Source organism: Cololabis saira, chromosome 24 (assembly GCF_033807715.1).
Source record: "Cololabis saira isolate AMF1-May2022 chromosome 24, fColSai1.1, whole genome shotgun sequence".
Lineage (NCBI taxonomy): Eukaryota > Metazoa > Chordata > Actinopteri > Beloniformes > Belonidae > Cololabis > Cololabis saira.
In genome coordinates this window covers 8,987,693-9,009,677 of record NC_084610.1, presented here as the reverse complement: position 1 = coordinate 9,009,677, position 21,985 = coordinate 8,987,693, and the positions used below count along the sequence as shown (strand labels likewise).

General features: G+C 41.5%; 1 protein-coding gene across 2 annotated transcripts in view; it reads right to left on the bottom strand.

The window, feature by feature from the left end:
- Positions 1–474: 474 nt before the first annotated feature.
- Positions 475–21,985, bottom strand: part of LOC133425212 (DNA-binding protein SATB2-like) — a 30,436-nt gene continuing 8,925 nt past the window's right edge. The window contains exons 2-12 of one of the 2 annotated variants that reach the window (XM_061715929.1): positions 19,555–19,791; positions 17,746–17,925; positions 14,621–14,747; positions 13,574–13,697; positions 12,186–12,288; positions 10,201–10,251; positions 7,947–8,476; positions 7,656–7,868; positions 6,602–6,757; positions 3,503–3,694; positions 475–1,956 (exon numbers count right to left, since the gene is read on the bottom strand). In XM_061715929.1, the coding sequence (XP_061571913.1) occupies positions 1,324–1,956; positions 3,503–3,694; positions 6,602–6,757; positions 7,656–7,868; positions 7,947–8,476; positions 10,201–10,251; positions 12,186–12,288; positions 13,574–13,697; positions 14,621–14,747; positions 17,746–17,925; positions 19,555–19,747 (2,502 nt within the window). In that variant the 5' untranslated portion in view covers positions 19,748–19,791 and the 3' untranslated portion in view covers positions 475–1,323. Of the gene's footprint in view, positions 1,957–3,502; positions 3,695–6,601; positions 6,758–7,655; positions 7,869–7,946; positions 8,477–10,200; positions 10,252–12,185; positions 12,289–13,573; positions 13,698–14,620; positions 14,748–17,745; positions 17,926–19,554; positions 19,792–21,985 lie in introns of those variants that run through there. The other variant, XM_061715928.1, reaches the window with a different exon arrangement.

Genomic DNA, 21,985 nt, shown 5'->3' with positions numbered 1-21,985 from the left:
TAGTAAGTCTCTGACAGACGAGGTCTGGAAATCCTCTTACCAGGGGTCAAATATGCCTTTCTGACCTAACAGTCACTGTTCATATTAGTTACAGTGTTAAATCCATGCAGGAGCAGAGACTTTGTCTTTTACACTATAAAAACTGTTGAAATCTAGTCAAATTGTTTTATATTAAGCAATAATAACTGCCAATATGGTAAGAAATGTTTTTTCTCAACGAGAATTCTTAAAACTAGCAAAATATTCCTCTAATTTTCTGGAAACAAACGTTTTGACTTTCTTAGACTTGAGTTTTTGCAGCGTACAGGTGAATCATTTACATAAATGTCCTCCAAAATTAACTTTTTCATCCCTAAAAGGTGTATATTTGACAAATAAGTATCAAGTTAAAACTTGTCTTGTCCTCTTTGCCATGGAAATTAAACCACATTTAAAATACAAAAAACAATGAATATTGATGGGATGGTAGGGTGGAAAAGTTTTATTAACAAAAGTTTATGTGACAGTATCACGTACAGATAAATCAATGCGTGGTCCTCTGAGGCGTCATAGGAAGGACACCGAGATAATGAAGTATAAATAAATGCTTTTATGTTTAAATGATCAATGCCTGTCACGTGAGCTGCTGTGAGCCGTTCATCCTCAACACAAGTGCATCTCTCCACCTTTGACCTGATATGCATTTATTTTGAATTATTGATCAGGAACATCCACTCTGAGAGGTGTGGGGAATGACGTACTAACATCATGCATATAATCCATATGCATGTATGCAAAAATATAATAATGATGCTTCCGTGTTTCACAGCTGCATCTAAACGTTGATTTTGAAGGAGGCCGAATATTTCCATAGAAACATATGTAAATAGTTTTCAGAGCGTTTGCTCTTAAAAAACAGTTCGGGAGTCCAAGTTTGTTAATATTTTGTGATTTAAAAAGGGTTTTATGGGTTTTGGTGTTTATATTCTTCAAATCAACTGTTCACATTTGAAAAGCAGCGCTTGGTGGCGACATAAAGCTGTTGTCCTCTTCCGTCCACCCAGAACCACGAGGAGGTGTAAAGCTAATATAATGAGGGAGATCTTAATCTTCTTTGTTTTTTTAACTTGCATTGAATCCATCAAACCAGAAAGACTGGCAGCCTTTAAAGGTAGTCGTACCTGTGGATTTACACACAGTTGGTGGGTTTGAGTCAGATATTAACGATCTGATCGTCGGCTGTGGTAACGTTGATGGAGACAGTGGTGGTGTGTGTGTGTGTGTGTGTGTGTGTGCGTGTCTTCTGCTCGTATCTAGTGTCTCTCTTCTCTGGTTTCTCTGCTGTTATCTCTGCTCTGCAGACGGAGGACTGTCCAGGCTGCTGTTGGGGGACGGAGAGGAACCAGCCGGCCCTGAGGCTTTCCCATCATCCCCTTCCTCCTTTTCTACCTCCATTTCCATCTCTTCTTCTCCTCCTCTGTCTTCTTCCGTCCTGAACACCTCCACAGGAGCTGTGCCGTTCTCGCTGGACTCCTCAGACACGGAGAGGCCCTCGTCCCTCCTGGCCTCGCCGGTGCAGCCGCCTCCCTCGCTGGGACTCAGGCTCTCCCGGTCGTCGTCCTCGGGGGCGGCTTCTCTGGCCTGGCTGTGGTGCTTGACGTTGTAGCGCTGGTTCTGGAAGAACTTGACGATGGTGTGCTTGGGCAGGTCCAGCTGGGCCGACAGGGTGTGGATGGCCTCCTGGTCCGGGTAGAGTCCCACGTCCCCGATGAAGCTCTGCAGGATTCCCAAGGCCTCCAGGGAAATCCTCGTCCGGGATCTGGCCTTTTTGGTCCCCCCGCCTCCGAGGCCGGGGCTGAGGCCGGGGTGGGGTCCGTCCTCCGAGCCCTGCCGCACCAGCTCCTGGGGGACGGGCTGCGGGTCCTCGTGCACCGGGGATGGGGTCGTCAGGAGAGGGAGGGGCTGTCTGTGCAGGGTCTGTTAGGACGATAAAACAGGGATCCAGGTCAGTACTAAAACCACATTCTGCACACGGGGGAAAGATAGAGCTGAGGGAGAAGACGGTACCGGACCGGTACACGGATGACCCCTTACACCCCTCACAAAGCTTTACTGCTCAGACTTTTGGAACTAATTGCCGGCCTGAAATGCAGAAAGCATGAATATGAAAGGAAATTAGGTTGAAAAGATAAAATAAAATGTTTAACTCTTCTGTTGAAACGTTCAGTGGAACTTCCACTTACGAACTTTCCCTCCAAACAGTCCCACATCTCCTTGTCTTCCTCCCTCCTCACCATCCCCTGCAGGCTTCATTATGCTATTGATATGCATCTTTATATTGTGTTTAAAGTTTACAAAAATGACAAATCTTTACTTACATAGCATAAGATAGTGAGGGCCGAAGAACATAACCTCCTATCTGCAAAATTGTCTGACTGGTGTTTTTCACTTTAGATGACATCACAAGGTGGGCTTCACCTAATCAGCCTGTCTGTACGTTATTTCCACCCATATGTATCGAGGTATCCTTAAAAAAAAATAGCATTCTACAACAAAACAACACAGTTTTTTGTGTTTTCCCAAAAAAGAGAAATTTCCAGATAGGAGGTTATGTTCTTCGGCCCTCGATAGGGACTTTTGTGCAGGCTGGAACCAGTTCAACTTCCATAATTAATGACAAATATCTGTATTATTAACCAAAATATATAAAACTGCACAGCAACACAACCTGCTGGCTTTATAAATAAGATTTTGATATTTTTCTTTTATTTTAAACTGTATTTTATTTGTTTTATTCAGTCTATCTGAGGATTTTTTTTCATCCCGAGTGCTTAAAAAAACCTCAAGCTCCTTCCCGCCGCAGTCATAAGTGAGCGATTCAGCTCGTTTGTCGGGGCCCCTCTGCTGAGCCAAAACAAAAAAGTACTACAAAAGGAAGCGTGATTGACCCGCTTCCATCACCCGCCGACATGCACGCTAAACTCCCAGATTCATCATCCAAACAACCGCACTACTAGAGCTTATTAACAGGGTGGGGTGGCCAGCACACCCAAACACAGGAATCCGACACCATAAATCTGTGGTCCATCAAAATTAAAGGACCTAAATAAAGATAATGGCAATTCCTTTTTTCTCTGCTCCAATAATTACAGGCTGTGTTCTGAATAATATTGAGGTTAGGGCCAGACTGGAGAGCATTTTGGGTTTTGGGGGAGAGAGGGTGGGATGGAGGAGTGTCGAGCAGGAAATGTGTGGGCTGGTCATTTACCACTTCTATTTTCAATGACTTATGGGACACGAACATGACAAGGAGGCGGAGGCTTCTGGGAGCAGCAGGTGGCGGGATCAGACGGAGACGCCGGCAAATCGCCGACACGGCAAATCACATGCTGGTTTTCCCATTTTCTCACTTGCAAAAAGCTTTGATTTATACACAGTTGCTGTGGTTGTGTGTTTCAGATGTTTTCACTGTTACACAGAAAGTCAACGCCGTCCCCCTGGGATCCCGTTGCGGTGCATTCACCTGCTGCTCTGGGATGTGCAGGATGGTGTGGAGCCGTTCGTTGTGCTGCTGCCGGGACTCCTCCTCGTAGACGTGGTCGCGCTCGGCCTGGGCCAGGCCCAGGAACCTCCGGATGGTGCACAGGTTCTCCCACAGCGTGCGGTTTTCAGGGCTCGGACTCTCTTTCCACCTGAGCAGCTCACACAGCCAGCCCTGGAACGTGCATGCAGGAAGCATCTTTATTGATTTGCAATCACCGAGAACTCCGAGAACAGTCCACTATTAAAACGGGCCGAGGCGATCCCCTTGCTCCGGCCCCCAGCTGTAAATAAGCTTCCTGTTTAACAGGCTGATGTGAGGCTTTATAGCTTTTAAACTCATTAGACATTAGTGCGTTTGTGCATGAACAGAACTTTGTGAACTAGGAATGGGTGATATTTTACCGTTCACGATATACCGTCAAAAAAATTCCCCACGGTAAGAATTTGACATCTCGCGGTAAAAATGATAAATTCCCGTTGATGATGTTTTTGTGTAAAACCGGATTTAAGGAAGGAAGGAAGGAAGGAAGGAAGGAAGGAAGGAAGGAAGGAAGGAAGGAAGGAAGGAAGGAAGGAAGGGAGGAAGGAAGGAAGGAAGGAAGGAAGGAAGGAAGGAAGGAAATGAGCCTGAAAGAAAGAAAGAAAGAAAGAAAGAAAGAAAGAAAGAAAGAAAGAAATGAGTCTGAAAGAAAGAAAGAAAGAAAGAAATGAGCCTGAAAGAAAGAAAGAAAGAAAGAAAGAAAGAAATGAGCCTGAAAGAAAGAAAGAAAGAAAGAAAGAAAGAAATAAATGAGTCTGAAAGAAAGAAAGAAAGAATGAAAGAAAGAAAGAAATGAGACTGAAAGAAAGAAAGAAAGAAAGAAAGAAAGAAAGAAATGAGTCTGAAAGAAAGAAAGAAAGAAAGAAAGAAATGAGCCTGAAAGAAAGAAAGAAAGAAAGAAAGAAAGAAAGAAAGAAAGAAAGAAAGAAAGAAAGAAAGAAAGAAAGAAAGAAAGAAAGAAAGAAAGAAATGAGCCTGAAAGAAAGAAAGAAATAAATGAGTCTGAAAGAAAGAAAGAAAGAATGAAAGAAAGAAAGAAAGAAATGAGCCTGAAAGAAAGAAAGAAAGAAAGAAAGAAAGAAAGAAAGAAAGAAAGAAAGAAAGAAAGAAAGAAATGAGCCTGAAAGAAAGAAAGAAATAAATGAGTCTGAAAGAAAGAAAGAAAGAATGAAAGAAAGAAAGAAAGAAATGAGCCTGAAAGAAAGAAAGAAAGAAAGAAAGAAAGAAAGAAAGAAAGAAAGAAAGAAAGAAAGAAAGAAAGAAAGAAAGAAAGAAAGAAAGAAAGAAAGAAAGAAAGAAAAACAAACATGGTGGATCTAATAGATTTATAGTTAAAAAAGTGGAGTTGAATTGGTATTTTTTTTATCGTCATTTTTATTGTTATCGGGATAAATGCCAGAAATTATCGTGATACATTTTTTAGTCCATACCGCCCAGCCCTACTGTGAACCCACGAGCGATCTTAACAAGAACAGGTCCTTTATTCTGAACCCAAAAATCCCAAATGTATCATATGTCATTCATGAAATACACAATACATTACAATTAAAAGAACATCCAAAAATATACTTCAAATGATTATTTAGAAACTTATAATGGCCCATTTTGGAGTCTTTCTAACCCAAATACATAATAAACACAATCAAATTAAAAGAATATGATTTTCTGTGTATTGTGAAGGAAAATAATCCACTGGAACAGTTCAACAAGTGGAAAACACTTGTTTTCACTTTGAAAATCGTTAATCCACGGCACTTGTTTTGGATGAGGACAGAGACTTTGAGCATGAACTTTATTTCTCTTTGACTACCAGGTACAACGACCTGGCCATTTTCCTGTTGATGCTCGGTTCAGTTTGTTTTCCAGCAAACTCCAAAAGGGCAGGGTTGTTTTGTGTTTTTCCTCTCCTTGTCGTCTTCCCATCTACGCGCTTAATGTGGAAGCATCCTGGCGTTGTTAGAAGTCACTCTTAGATCCTTGGAAACCTTGCAGAAAACTACAAATCTTGTAATCGGAGCGAGACGTCTCGGTTCACACCGCTCCTGTGGACCATTTGACCCTCGCTGGCTGAATTTGACTCTTTTATCTACTCAGCTTCTGCAGAAATTGAACAATTCCACGGGCTGCAAGGTTTCTAAGCACAGTTGAACAGGTCGGGTCCTCGGCATATCTACAGATCTACATCGATATTAACTGATACATCATCTCTGATCTCTCAACACAACTGCATAAAGTTATTCCCTTAGTAGGAAGAGGGGACATAAGGAAAATGTGAGAAGAGGAGCGAGTGTGTGTGAAGATTGCATTATCTCTGCTAGGCTGACCCAGAACCCGGTACCAGCTGTTTATATGCAGCCTCCAGCCTGCAAATTAATGGTAATAATCAGATCGGCCCTCTGTCATCTCCTCCATCTTCTGAGTCCTCATCCGTTCACTGCATCTCACAGTTTTTGTTTTTTTTTATTTTAAAGGTGTATCTGCTTAGAAAAATGTTGCATGAGGTCAATAAAGACGAGTCAAAAGACATTTAAGTTGTTTGTACTTGTATGTTTTCTCTTCTCTCTCCATCTAGGGCCAGACTCGGCTTTGATCTCGAACACCCGCATTGTTTATCTGAGCTTGGAGTCATGATGGTATGCCGCGGCGGGTAATCAGATACCCCCACATGCCCACACACACAGTCACACACCTCATCAGCTCCTCCAAACACTATAAACTACACTAGCAGTCCTAAATGAGCACGTAAACCTCTTCTTTTTTTTCTTTTTTTGAAAAAAATCCCGTCCAAGAAGCTGTACGTTTTCAAATCAAACATTTCTGACTGAGGTCGAAAGGTTTTTTATCTGAAGCGTCTGGGAGAAGGACATTTGTTTTTTTTATCTCCCATCTGAATGCAAGCCGAGGCTTGAGTTTTGTTCTGTTTCTTTCAGCCGGGAGCTGCGAGGACAGTCTGGAGCGTGAGCGTGGTTATGTTGTCATAGTAATCTCTGGAAAAACTGTTTTTGTGATGTTTTTTTTGTGTGTGTGTGTGTGACTGACCTGACTCTTATTAGCAGCCACCTTAGCGAAGAGCGCCTGGGAGACCTTGGCCCGCTTCATCTCCTGTTGGATCTCCTCGTAGATTCCTGACGTGATGTTCGCCAGCGAATCCAGCTTCAGGTGCAGCTCCGGGCCAGATACGCTGCACTTTGTCGGCTGAATAATAATTATAATAATAATAAGCATAATAATAATTAATACTAATGACAGCTAATAAAACGGACAAAATATCCTAATTTATCAACTTCTTTTTCTTCAAAACAGTGGCGTCAATTCAGTCAAAGCTAAGGTATGGCAAGGTTACGAGTCACAGCACTTAACTAGAGTATCAATCAACACGTCCAGCAAATACTCATCACAGAAGTTTATGTAGCTTATCTGTGTGGTCAAGAAAATTGGAACTTTTTCAAATGCAGTCTCGCTCACTGCAAAAACTCAAAATCTTACCAGGAATATTTGTCTTATTTCTAGTTAAAATGTCTCATTTTTAGTCAAAAAATCTCATTACACTTAAAACAAGAGTCATTACCAGAAAAATAACTTGTTATTTGACCATTTTCACCTGTTTCAAGTTAATTTTAACTTGAAATAAGTAGAAAAATCTGCCAGTGGGACAAGATTTATCTTCTCATTACAAGCAACACAATCTTGTTCCACTGGGAGATTTGTCTACTTATTTTAAGTGAAAATCTACTTTTTTTTTTTTTACTAAAAATTAGACATTTTAACTATAAATAAGACAAATATTCTTGTTAAGATTTTGAGTTTTTGCAGCGTAATAACTAGTGAAATCGATCATGTTGTTCTGATTTGCATTTGTAGTTATTCTATATGTATTAAGTAATAGAATAATCAATACAAATAGACACAGAGTAATTCCATAAATGTATTTAAAAAAACAAACATTTACATTTAACCCTTGAAGCCGAGGTGTGGCGGCTGCCGTACCTTCATACCCAATTTACGCCCCTGCTTCAAATCTCCCTTTTGTAGGTGCTTTGTTATTCTAGCCTTCAGAGTTCGTGTGTGTGTGTGTGTGTGTGTGTGTGTGTACCTGTGTGAGTCTGAGTGTGTTGCTGCTGGGGATGTGGTTGGGGGCGTGGTTGTGGTTGGTGCTCGTACTCCGCTCTCTCTCCTCCTGGTAGATGCGGTCTCGCTCGGCCTCCGGCAGGATGAGGAAGTTCTGCATGGCCTTCAGGTTGACCAGCAGCGACTGGGAGGCCGAGCGAGGATCCTCCTCCTTACGAAGGATCTCCGACAGCAATCCCTGCAGGACGGAGACGTTATCGTTTACAGAAACGACACAGGGAGAGTCTCCAGATCTGAATTTCAGCTAAATGTTTACCTGAGTGCGGTTGAAAGCCACGCGGGCGAACACAGCCTGTGAGACGCTGGCCCTTTTTAATTCGTTCCTGACCTGCTGGTAAATGTCGGAGGAGACTTCAGCGCCCGAGCAGCTGATGTTGGGCTCGCCGGCCGGCCCCGAGAGCTTACAGGTCCGTGAGATGGGAGGGTGGTTGAGGAACTGCTGGTTGACTCCCTGCGGGTGCTGGTGGGCGAGCAGGCGGCTGACGGCCAGCTGCTGGTTGATGAGGTGGGCCATGGCGAGCTGCTGGCGGACCAGCTGAGGGGAGAGCTGGGGGGACAGCAGGCCGGCGTGGCCCATGAGCGGGTGGCCCTGTGGATGCAGAGGAGGACTGGGGCGGTTCTGGTTCTGGTGAGGCAGAGTGTGAGGCTGTGTGGGGGTCGGGGTGTCCCCCAGGCTGCTCTTGATGGGGAGGCCTCCAGCACCGCCCAGGGTGCCCAGGAGGCCGGGGGAGGGCAGGAGAGACGCAGGGCGATGGTTGAGGATGCTCAAGTCCACGTCCCGCTCCACTGGAAACACACATTTACTTTATTAACCTCGCCTCCTTCGTACTTTAGGATCAAAGAACAGGCCAAAGGTTTAGTCAAGGTCTAATAATCAAGTGTAAACTCGTGGGTCTGAAGCTGCACAACGTTATGATTAGAACACCTACGACTCGGTGACGTTTTAAATACAAGAAAAAATCATGGCATGGCTGTGGTGAGATTGGTACATTTGTACATCTGCTATGGTTCTGCCCAGTGGTCCAACAATTCTGGTCTGAGGTCATTGACATTTTGGAAGCTATTTTGAACATTCGTGTTCCTCAATGTCCTGTTGTGTGTTTATTGGGGAGTGCAGTGGAGAACGTGCATGGGAAGATTATACAACGTATCATTGCTCTCGCCTTTCTGTCTGTGAAGAGGTCAATACTTATGAACTGGAAGATTCACAAACCAAACTGCTTTCACAAATACAATTGGCTGAAGGACTTTTTGGATTTATTATCAATGGAAAAGGCAACCGCAATCCTCAAAGATAATGAAAATGACCAATTTGCCCCATGGACTGTCATTAGACAACAGTTGAGAATAATGTAATAATAACATGACCTGTTGTGTTGGTCACATGCTTCTTATTTTATTTTACTTATTCTTCTTTTAGAGCTGGACCTGAACTGACGCTAGAGGCTCCATCATTCCTAAAGTTTATCTGTACCAACCCTTCCCCCCACCCCCTTGTCTTTTTTTTTTTGGTGTTATTGTAATGTTTCTTTTTTTTGATTATGTAAAATTTGGTGTTGTTAACCTTTTTTTTTAATTTATTGTCCCTGTCTTCATTTTGAAAAATAAAAATTATAAATAATAATAAAAATTTTTTTAAAAATCATTGTGATTTAGGGTTATGACGGGTGGAGAAGGTCCAGAAACTTTCCATGGTAAATTAAGCTGGTAAATTCAGAAAAAATATTTTTCTTACTGCTTTGTCAAAGATATTTTGCTTAAAATAAGACACTTTTGACCAGATTTATGGAATTCTGACTTAATTCTAACGGGGCTGTTCTTGCAGTGTAGTTACAGATTATTATATTCTGGATTTGTATGATAAAAATATGGTTATTTACAATTAACAATGAAAAAAGGCTCAATTAACAGATTTGCACTCCTCAACCAGAAAAAAAATGCTAAAAATGTTTGTTTGATGACTGAAAACTGGCAAACAGAAAAACCTCACAGTAATGAGTCAGTTAGAAGCAGTTTACACTGAACTGATTTACTGCCTAGAGACCGTTAACAGGTTATTTATTTGTGAGCTAAACTTTAATACCACAGATATCATCAAAAGCGTGACTAGCCTGGTTATAGCGTGCCTGAGGAATGTGCAGGGTCATAATTCAAATTAATTTGCAGTAAATCTGAACAAAATCATGCTGATTTAATTCTTTTCATTTTTTCACCCAACCTAAACTTTAGTTCCCTGTTATAAGCCAACTTGCAATTTTCTTCTTCATTCTGATTAATTCCCAAATTTCTGTTAATCCAAATGCAAAGTTCCCACCTCTGAAGAGTTTTGCAGCTGCAGATGTGAAGCAGCGAACATTCACTCGCCACTGCATCACATTCGTATATGAATTATAACCTCATCAACCTCCGTATTATCAATTTCCTATCCTTTGGTGTGGTTCCTGAATGCAGCACGGCCTCCAAAAAGGCACGTGACGTCACTTGAAAAGCATCATTGGAGCTGGACGTACCTTTTATATCTGATTTGGCCTGTGATGACCACATCTTCTCCACGTATTCACCTGAGGGACACACATCAGAACATCTTATTTCCCCCAAAAATTATATGGTTTTTGTTTTTTTTTATTTCTGTCATTTTAGGAATATGTAGTCTATGATGTGGCCTTAAAAAATTAAAAACAGGTTCTTAGCAGGAGAGTGTGGGGAGCCGGTCCCAGTGTTCCTGTTCTGCTGAACTTTAACAGAACATGTACCCGTCTCTACGTAAACCTGCCTCCTGTGCTTCTCCTGGCTTTGGCAGAGTCGAAACTTTCTGCTATTAAGGAAATAAAAATTGCCGTGTGGTTTGGCAGGTCAACAGATTTGACATTCTCTGTATATATGCGTGTACACAAAGTGCAACAGGATCTCTTATTTCTAGCTGGTGGTGGCGTGTGTGTGTGTGTGTTTTGGGAGTTACTGCTGTTTTCCATTAGGAGTTAAGAGCATTTAGTTTTGTCATGTGTATTAAGGGTGACGTTAATGTGAACCATGTGTGACAGCTCCTACCGAGAGCTGACACTGACAGACGTCTCATGCAGCAGATTAGACACAAAAATGCTGACAGACGAGGGCACCCTTTACAGGAGGAAAAAAAACACCAGAAAACAAAAGCTATTGGCCAGGTGATTCATTAACTTGTAAGAGTAAATATAGGTTTCAAAACTGTCCGGCTTCAAATTAACACGAGAATAATAAAGTAGAAGCAGCTGAAGGGCTAAATGAGCAGCAGGGAAGTGGGACAGATGGGCTAAAAGTCTCAAACAAGAGAGCAGATTCAGTCTAAACAGGCCCAGAGGTGACTGACGTTGGTTTTACTGGCCCGGTACGTTTTGTACCGGAGTGGGAGGGGTTAAGGTACCAGACAGAGGGTTTTCATAACTGGTTTGAATGGCCATACTGGAGCCTTTTTGTGTCCGTCACTGGCTCTAACTTCACTTCTGTGTGTGTTTCCCAGATCAGAGCCAACACCATCACCTTTACTTGGTTTCAGGGGCGTTAATTAGCACCCGCCACCTGCCAAGTGTGGGTTATTTTGTGTGGCTGCGGGTGGATTTGCTCAGCTTACCAGCCGCTGTGGTGGGAATGTAAAACAATAAGATCAATAATTAAAGATTTTTTTTTTTTTAAACTTTCCACAATGGAGACTTGCATCCTGGGTCCAATTAAAAAAACACGAAGAGCTGTGTTTTTATTAATAAAGCAGAAATTAAAAGACAAAAACCCCAGAGGAAACAAATGTAATAAGTGTTTTTAAACTTTACTGCTCAAAAAAAAGATCTGAAGTTTGGAGACAATCAAGTTTATTTCTATATAAGTGGGACATTAATGTTGAGGAAACTGTCTGTGGAAATGATGGACACAAACGTGAAAAAGGGATGACCCTTTGCTTTTTATCTTATAAAACTAAAACGTCTCATTTGCCTAAGGAATTGTGCTTGAATACAATTTGCTTTGATAAAATACACAAAATATTGAAAGTGGCCGGTATGCATTAATATATATTACAAGTAAAACAGAAAAAAAGTGTCTGGTGGTCCAAAACAGTTTTTTACGCTGAAAAACACTTTCACGCTGGCTTTACTGAAAATGTCAAAAGCTTATTTAACTGGTAAAATATCACAATTTTACTTGCTGAAATGGGTTTAACTAAAAACAGCTTCAAACTGTAACTCAGGCAGGAATTTAGCAGACATTTAATGCAATAACACGCACTGCTGCTCATTAACAACTCTGCGGTCTGATAAGATTGTGCATGCTGGTTTCTGCTGGTTTCTGCGACCGCCAGCAAATATATGCAACATCACTCAATAATGATAAAAATATGGACCGCTTTTCCTCAGCCCTTATTTTGTCTTGGATTTCAAGTATCATTGACTCCCTTTGTGACTCACTGAGCTCTCTGTATTTAATCCTCAGCTTGCACCATAATGTGAGTGTGAGATGTAATAATCACCTTTGAAGCGTTTGAACCTCTTGTACCAGCGTCCAAACTCCTGGCACTTTGAGGTGGAGACGTTGGCGTAGTAGGAACTGTTCACTATCGCCGAGATCATGCTCTGCAGACACACAGATGGAGAATGATCATTTTAAACAATAACTACAACTTAGACAGTTAAGGATGATCTAATTAAAACAATATGTGTGTCATTTCATGTCATGAAAGAAGACAGAGGAATAAATTAATAGATCTCTGTGATAATACTTTGGAAGACTTTTAAGAAGAAACTAAAATACCAGCAACTCGTTGCTGATTTATTAAAACCCATCGCACGCCCACCGGTTCCCGACATGAGCTGTGGTCACTTCCACTGAGCAGAAGATGCACAGAGTCAACATGGGAAACGCTGAGGATGAGAGCTCACATGAGCCGGGCTGTAAATGCACACCACCCACACACTTCCCCTAATCACTAATTACATCATGACTAAGTCTTGTGTATAAATCACAAGTCCAAATGACACACTCGGGTCTAATGACTGCAGGGTGTGTGTGAGCAGGATAATTGAGGTGTGTGTGCTTGCATCCTTTCCCATGGGATGGTATCAATATTTGTGCGTGTGAGGGAGTCAGATTACACGCTGCAGCGGGCGTGCGGTGAACTGATGATGAAACGTGTGTTTAGAGGGGATACTCAGCATCTCCCTGTCGTGTGTGATGCAGAAGCTGAATGCGCCTCGGGAAAACACGCAGCACCAGTTGATTTTAATGTAAAATGATAAAAGATTCTCTCATGAGGTCCTCAGCAGGGGATCAAACTTTAAAAATAATGTTTAAAGCAAAAAATAGATCGTTACCAGAACAGTTACAAAATTTGTTCAGATTGGAGGATGAGGACAACAGACTTAAACTTGATTTCAAACATACTTTTGCAAGGCTAAACTTAAAACAAATGTGTATTTCTGTTACAGGTGTAAAATTATGGCATGGACAAAGCAAGGAACTGAAAAGTTGCACAAGTTTGTATCAGCTTAAGAAAATGTTTAAAAAATGTTTAAAAAAGTGCCTACAAAAAAGAAGGAGAAAGAGAAAAAAATAGATAGAAGAGTGGTATTTTTGTTTGTTTTCATGTTATAAATATGTGTATAGATAGATTGGTGTTCAGTAAGTCAACATAATTGTATTAACAGAGAGGGGCAGGTATCATAAGTTTTCTTCTTCCTGCTCCTTTTCTTTCATGGTGATAATGTTTTACTTCATGGAATTTTGTACAACATTATTAAGAATATATACCATGAATGGAATAAATGAAATGAAATGAAAAAATTATTCAGTACTTTAAACTCTAAAATACTGGTCTGCCTGATCTAAGCTCCACATGGTGGGTATTGGTGGAGAAGTCACCTGCGAGAGAGGACACTCCTTTGCCAAAGCGCTCTGGTTGGTGTCCCTGAGCAGCTCCTTGAGGGCGCTTCTCACCGTGGCGTGGGTCCACTGCTCCGACGGCAGCTCCTCCAGGCGAGCAAAGCTACAGTGAAGCAAAATTAGAGAAAAAAAACTCTCAAAATCACTCACACAAAAGACCAAATGTAACCTGCATCCAGCACCAGTAGACATTTGGCTTTTACATCTTATTAGTCTCTGTTTGTCGGCCTGTAAATCCAGAGGTGCCAAAAGTATTCACATTTATTACTCAGGTAGAAGTATAGATACTAGAGTTTAAAAATACTCCTGTAGAAGTTGAAGTATCAACTCAAGTTTTTTACTCAAGTAAAAGTAAAAAAGTACTGGTTTCAAAACTACTTAAAGTGTAAAAGTAAAAGTAATGTAAGGGGAAAAAATATATTAAAGAAGCATATATGTGTACTATTGAGCATTAACATGTGTTTCAGAGAGCAGGAGATATGATGACTAGTTGCCTATAAGTATTGTAATGGTGCAAAAAGTCAAACTTCAGAGGCATGTTATCATTTATCCTAACCTTTATTGGAATGTACATCCAAGTTTAGTTGCAGGAATCTGAGGGAACGGATGTAAGAACAAAACTGGACAAGAACATCTGAAACAACCACAACCAAATTCACTCTATCCAGATGGAGCATTTTAACTGGATAGTTTTTTTTTTAAAGGCCGAAATGAAATAGAGTAACAAGGCTTTTTTTAAAATGTAAGGAGAAAAAGTACAGATAATTGTGTGAAAATGTAAGGAGTAAAAGTAAAAAGTCATCTGAAAAATAATTACTCCAGTGAAGTAAAGATAACCAAAATTTCTACTTAAGTAAGGTAACGAAGTATTTGTACTTCCTTACTTGACACCTCTGTGTAAAATCAGCTTGGGATGAACTCCTGCAAGACGTAAAGCACCGGAAACTGCTTCCGCACATTGAAACTTGACTTCCTCGTCTGCAAATACGATGCTCTGAATGTAACTTTCAGAAGATTTGTGCTGACCTGTGCAGGAGGATCTGCAGCGTGACCATGTGGTACACGTCCAGCAGCATGTCGGCCACCGTGGCCTCCGGAGCATCCGTCAGGTAGTGGATGGGCATCGGCTTCCACCGTCCCACTTTTATGATTCCTACGAAACACACACACACACACACATCACTGGATCCACAACCTTCGCATGCTTTTGTTTTCTAATCAATACAAGTTTGACATGTTTGTGCAGCCGCTTAAACTGTTTCGGCCTTGAACGTCATCCTGAGCCGAACGCTCTCCTGGCCTTCACGCGACCCTTGACTGGAAGTGCAAATCTAAACAGACCTAATCACATTAGGATCTTCTAAATCAAACACAGACTCTGTCGAGCCTTAGCCTGCCAGCCTCAATCATGAGTGTGTGTGTGTAGGGATGGTGGTAATAGGGGTAAAAGAACAAAGGCCGCTCTTTTTGGACTCTACAGTTGATTAATCAGAGCAGATATGCAAAATCAGCTCCACGATGAAGATTCCAGCAGCTTGGAAATGTGAGAAGGTCTAAGTTGGCATCTTGGAGAGACAGTTCGAACATTGCGGGAACCTTTTTAAAATCACATTATGATAACAAAACAAAAAAGAAAATCAATAAGATTTGCTTTAAAATGTTGGATAAAATGTTTCAGTGAGTGTTTGAATGTGACAATGCAGACAAGTCCAGTTTTAGTCATTTAATAATCATTTTTTTAGGACAAAAAGTTCCAAACTTACATGTTTCTTTAATTTAAAAGTATTTCAGCTGATATAAAGTCACTTTTTGGATATATTGCTAAAGAGTTTTATTTAAAAAAGAGCTGAACAAGTGTTGTATCACCACATAGAATTTGATTTTATTTTCAATAGATGCCACAGCAGGTTTGGTGCAACGCCAACTTGGTTTAAACTGGTCCACACAACTAAAAAAGAACCTGTCAGAGATCTGTAAACTCAGGTTTTGTTTGGTCATGGTTACAAGCCTGAAACTAATTCAAATGATCAAAGAACCTGCCGGAAACGGCAGCAAACAGGAGCCTCATCAACCGCCTCAGCCTGCATCCGTCAGCGTTACAGATGGGATCGTATATCTGCTTCCGGGGCTCGTGTGCTCACTTTACTGCCAGGAGTTGCACAAATCTACACATTTCATATTTTCAGAGAGGCTTGGTTCTTCGTGGGATCGCTAGTGATTTTCAAGCCTGAAAAATAGGGTATATGTTTATTTTAAAGTGATTAATCAACTTTTATGTCCAAAAAAGAAAAAAAAAAGTTAAAGTTAGTTTGATCAATTTGCTCTGCAGATCTCCTAAGCCCTCGCTGAAACCAGAGCACTATCCTCCAGCTCCTACGAGAAATAGCTGCTTTTTAATCAGCCATAATGTGCAATTAAAGAAAAAAATACACAACAAAAAAAAAAAAAAGCCCGTTGTGAGTCTGTTAAGAGATTAAAAATACTCATCCAGTCGAAGCTATGCGAGCAGCAATTCGATGGCGGAGGAAAATAGAAGGGACTCTGTATAATTTTGGTCGTGACCACACTGGAGGAAAAATGCATGACTCCAGCCAAAAATTATTTATTTGAAAAGAAAAGGCTTATTTCTCAGAACAAAACCTAGCTATTTGGGAAAGGCGAGGGGGGTCGCTGGGCGTTGGCAGCTCGGTTTGTGTGCCCTGTGTTTACGGGACACACCAGGAATGTCAAACGGCCCTGCTTCATGTGTGTACAGGCACGTGTGTGTGTGTGTGTGTGTGTGTGGAGGCTGTTGTTTCCCGTGAACTGCATGCTCCTGACTTCTACGTCTGATCACAGACTGATGAGGGAAAGTTTTGGTGCTGGCCCCGAGATGCTCCGATACCGACGTATTGTATGGTTTCACCACGGTTCTGTCGGCCGAATCAGAGGAGATAAACCTATCTGCTCCCTCCAGCTCTTATCTGTGAAATACCTTTCCTGCAGCTGACTAACAGCACTGACTGTACCCGCGTGGCAGAGCCCACACATCTGGGAACCAGCCCGCTTCTATTCAGCTGCTGCTGTAAATAATTACTCATCAATTACAACTCGGTGGTGAGAAGGGAAAAAAAAGGTTTTCCTTCAGAATGCAACAATGGAAGAGTTTTAACACCAGAAAGTAGATTCAACTTCTCAATTGTGATTTTCTTCTCGATACTTATAACTTCTGGAAGATGAGAAAGCTCAGATTGATGCAGTTTGTGAAGTTGGAGGAAGCTCGGGTGTAGCTGAGCAGGAAGCTGAAACCACCAGACAATCGCTGGTGAAGTGGTGCATCATCCAAGCATCACCTCAAACTTCATACCATCAGTTAGGAGTAGGCCTGTGTTGAAAAAATCGACTTTCTGATTCTAAATCGATTCTCATATTAATTCCTAAAAATCGATTTGTATGTCTATAGATCAATTTTTTTTATTCTTTTTTTTATTAATTTTTTTTTTTTTTTTCCATCATTACATTTTTGCCTGGTGAACTTTAATCTCAGTAGTCCCAGTAGTTTTGAAAACTCCTCGACTAAATGAACTTTTCTTTAGCGAAAATGCTGGACATTTCAGCTTAAATTTCTAAATGTTGTATTAGTTCAATTACTATAGCTTGTTTGGTTTCTCTGTTATCACACGGTTTGTCATGAAATACCTGAAAAATGCCAGGTGCTTCATGTCAAGCTGTGTGTCTGGTGACAGAATAAATCAGACAAGCTAAAATAATTAGTTTACTGCTTGAGCTTTTGCAATTTCTTTCTTTTTTTTCACTTTAAATGGATATTGAAATGCCTATTTGAGTTATTTATTTCTTAGTTATTTCACAATAATTATTATGAAATTATTATTTCAATAGTTATTTTACAGTCATATAATCCAGGCAACACTAACCCAAATTAAAAACGAATCGAATCGGATCGAATCAAATGGTGATAATCAATTCTGAATCTTAAGAATCGGAATCGAATCGATTCTTGACATTTGAATCGATCCCCAGCTCTAGTTAGGAGTATCCATCACTGCAGATGTGGGACCTTCAGAGTGTTTTCCACCCTTCTGCTGTCATAAACAGCCGCATTTGGGAATATCTGGGAATGATGTGGCTTCCCACGTTCACACACTACTCACCACGTGCCTGTACAGCTGAGCTGTGTGCGTAGCCGAGGGCGACCAGAGCCGTCTCCACCAGCTGCGTGAAGAGGACATCCTTCCGGACCAGCACGAACTCGGCGTGCCGGTCGCTGCGGCCCTGGCAGTCGCCGGCGGCGTCTGCGTGCTCCACCACGCAGAAGACTGGGATCATCAGACCTGGCCGGGGCAAACACACCGTCAGGGTCACACGCTGGACGTTGGGGTCACATATCCATGCTCATATTTGCCTCTTGTCTTATCAAAGTGTACAAACTTCCACAGATGTTCAAATCCTAATCACGGTGTGTTTTCTTTGGACTGTCAGTCACTTTGTTCGCCTTGTAAACTGTGGTACTTGTGTATCTCTCCCTACGATTAGTCCTGTTTGAGGACATGTTGAGTCTCAGGAGCGTTCCCAGTCAAGACTGCTAAGTTTGTGCCTCAAATGTATTTATTTGCATCAGTTGGGGAAAGATGGGATCAAAGTGTTTTGAATAAATGGGAGGTGTTTTTTGTTTTTTTCCCCAGAGCGAGTGGAGCTGCCGGGTGGTCTCTGGTTAAACTGGTCAGCTGCCAGTGTGAATGTAAGTTGTTGTAGGATTGTACAACTGTATTTGTGTTTGAACCGCATATTAAAACCCACATGGAATAAGACTCGGTTCCAGAACCGCTATTAAAGCGCTCCGTCTCGCGTTCACGAGCAATGCCACGATTCCAGTGGCGCATCGGTTTGGACGAGTATTTGGGGCAAGTACCGAGCGCTCCTTCAGAGTGTGGAAGCGTTCACACCCATCCAGTCCACACCGGTCCGTCCCACAAGTGCTGTTAATTAGCAAGCTATCAATCCTGCTCCTGACGAGGCCGGGACAGATCAGCCCGAGCCAAACCACAGCAGCACCAGGCACGCTATCGGCCAATAAAGCGATGGCCTGGTGGGAGGGTGGAGGGAGCACAGCGGAGTGTCTGTGTGGGAGCGGGTGTGGATGATTCCTTCATGATCTCTTCAGCATGAGACAATAATGGGCATCTACCGGCTAAATGCCTCATTATAGACTTCTACCGTTAAATCTTCATCATTCAGAGGAAGATCAGTGGGTTATTTTACACAAACCATCAGCTGATCCGCTTGGAAAGCTAAAGTAATAGTTTTCTTTTGCTTTTTGACACATTTCTGTCCAGAAAAGCTTAAAAGCTGTATGAAAAGCATTTAAACTGAGCTCTAAGATCTGCTTATTTTCTATTTATCAGATCAAAAGTCATCAAATTGAAATGAAAAACTCAAGTCAGTTTGATAACTAACGTTTGTCAGCTTTTCTCTGCGTTCTGCTGATTTATTTGGCTATATGTGGGTGTGAGACCAGGACCGTGAGTGGCAGGAGCAGGGGGGGGCAACAAACCAGCCCAACAACACGATGGACACGTGATGGAGCTGGGTATTAATCCGTTAGAGGTCGACCAAGTCTGTCCACGACACTGCAGCCGCTCCCTTCTCAGGTGATCTGATTATCTTCCAGTTTTTGACCGTTGTTCAGTTTAACAGGGAAGAAATAAGTGTTGCATCATCTGACATGACGGAAAATAATGCATTAAAACGTATTATGGAAGTTGGATTTTAGTTTTTCCTACGTTATTAAAAGAGAAACAGCTATGTGTTGAAATAAAGACATGAAGAGCAGTCTGTGTACGTTATCACATACGTACAGTTCACCAAATATGAAGCATCAGAACCGTGACTCCAGTAATTCAGTACTGAATGTCATCACCAAACACAAACATGTGAGTCTGTCATGTGTGCCAACCCCGAACCTCCGAGTGGTCTCAGCGGTGAGCCATTCTGTGGGTTTTGTGGGTTCGCCGGGCTGCCGTTCACCTCCGCGCGGCTCATCTTGAACTGCAGGGGGCCGCTGGAGGTTGGACTTTCCCCTTTCTCCCCTCTCTCCTCCGGGCTGGAGCTGTCCTGAAGCCGGGGGCTCTCCGTTCCCCCTCCTCCATCCTCCATCCCCCTACAGACCCTCGGAGGAGCTCCCAGCACAGTGTGAGGAGCTGGGAAAACACAAGAACTTACTTTTAATTCAGTAGATCTTGTCATTTAATCTGTGTCACACCAAAACCATTACAACCCTGGTCGTCCAGGACAACTCCTGGTACTGTACGGTAGGGGTGGGTATTGGGAAGGACCTCGCGATACGATACGCATCACGATACTTGAGCCACGATACGATACACATTGCGATATCCCGATTATGCGATATCCCGATTATTATATTCTACATAGTTCACCGAAAAATTTTAAAATGCATTACACATCTTAAAATCCAAGTTGTATATATGTACATCAGATGATAGTGATGGATCTTAAAATCCGAGTTGCACGTTCATCAGATTATAGTGACAATTCATGGGACAAACTGAGTCAAAACAATGTTTTATTATAACTATACAAGCTAAAGTTACAACTTATTTGTATATGTTTTTTCATATTATTTACATCATATGAAATTAACATTAAATTTAGTATGAGGTTGCTTTAATTATGTGGCAAATGATAATAAACACAAGAAAGATGGGTACTAAAACCAAGGACAGGCACAGTGATCAGTCAGTATAGATATAAATCCATAAATAAATAAACCTCTGTCCATTATTTCTCATTTTTTAAGGACAGGCAATTGTGTTATATAAAAAATAAATTATAAAATGAAATAAAACCTGAGCTCAGTGCAGGGCCCTCCCAGGGTTGGTAGAGAGGTCACTTAGGTAGGAGCACTGGGTGATATAATGGGAAAAAGATTTGGGATAAAAAAAAAAAAAAATCCATATTTAAATTTTGAATATCGATATTGAATCGGCTGGAAAAGTATCGCGATATATTGCCATATCGATATTTTTGCCCACCCCTACTGTACAGTGATGTACAGTGTCGCCTCCTGGCCCTCAGTTTGCCTCTATGATCCATCATCCTCCTTATTTTGCCAGAGTTGACAGTTCAGAGCCATTATATTCTGCTCCATCAACAACTATGACTCGGTTCGTTCCCTCCCCAGTCAATTCAGCTAACACATCTCTGTTATTTACACAGAGAGGAGGGACGGACGGCCACACCAGACTAAACACAGACCTGTTTATCATCCTCTGTTTAGACACACGGGAGTACACAACAGGTTATAATGAAAGATGGGGAGGTGTTTAAGGCATGTATGAAGCCCTGCAACAATGACACTGTGCTGTACTTATGGATACAGATAAATAAAAGCCTGCTCTGTTCAAACGTCTGCATTCATCTTGTCTCCCCCAGTCTGAAAGATCTGATTTGTGTTGTTCATATACAGTAAGATCTTCAGCTGTATCATTCGTGCGTCCATCATTTTCAATAAAAAACCCTGTATCGAGCAGGATTTGCTCATTATTGGCTTCCTGCAAGTATCAAGGAGGAACATTTGTTTTTATTCCCTTCATTGAAATGCAAAAATATGCAGCAGGTTGGTCTAATATATAATCATTTTGCTTTATGGAGAAAAACCTGCGGTGTAAAACGGGATGTTTGTGTCACTCAGCGCCGTGATGAAAGAGTAAAGTGTTTAAGTGTCAACTTTTTTTTACTTCTTGTCCCAGAAGGAAATAACACAGTAAATGACATCACAAAAAAATAGTATTCCATTACAATACGTGATACTGTATAGGTCTGTAGCTGACAATGACATCAGGGATGCATATGTATGAAATGTTGTTTAGCAGACAATGGAGAATTTTGTAGCTTCTTATATTTATCATAGAATTTGTCTACTCGTGTAACTTAGACCATAATGCAAATTAAACATGCTCACATCACAGGAAGCCACTACGTACATGATATGAATGGAGAAAGGCATTTAATCTGAACTGAATCAGTTCATCATCCTAAACAGACCATTCAATTACTGCTGAGGCTCGTTAGTAAAGAAACAGACGTGATAAAGATTGAACTTGATTGCGTCACCTTCTCACTGAACCACATAAAACATCCTTTTTTTTAAGTATGATCTACAAAAACCTCTCAACATTTTCACATTTAAAATTCAGCAAATTGTACAAAGCGTGCACCAGTCTGGCTTTGCACTTTTTCCCCCCACACTGTGTGGTTTCCAGTATTGTGGCTGTAAAGATTAGGGCGGCAGACGAATCTGAGCCCAGAAGTTACACACGATTACAATAAAATTTACAGGCATAATTCATAGCTGCTGTTGGAAAGCTTGTCCAA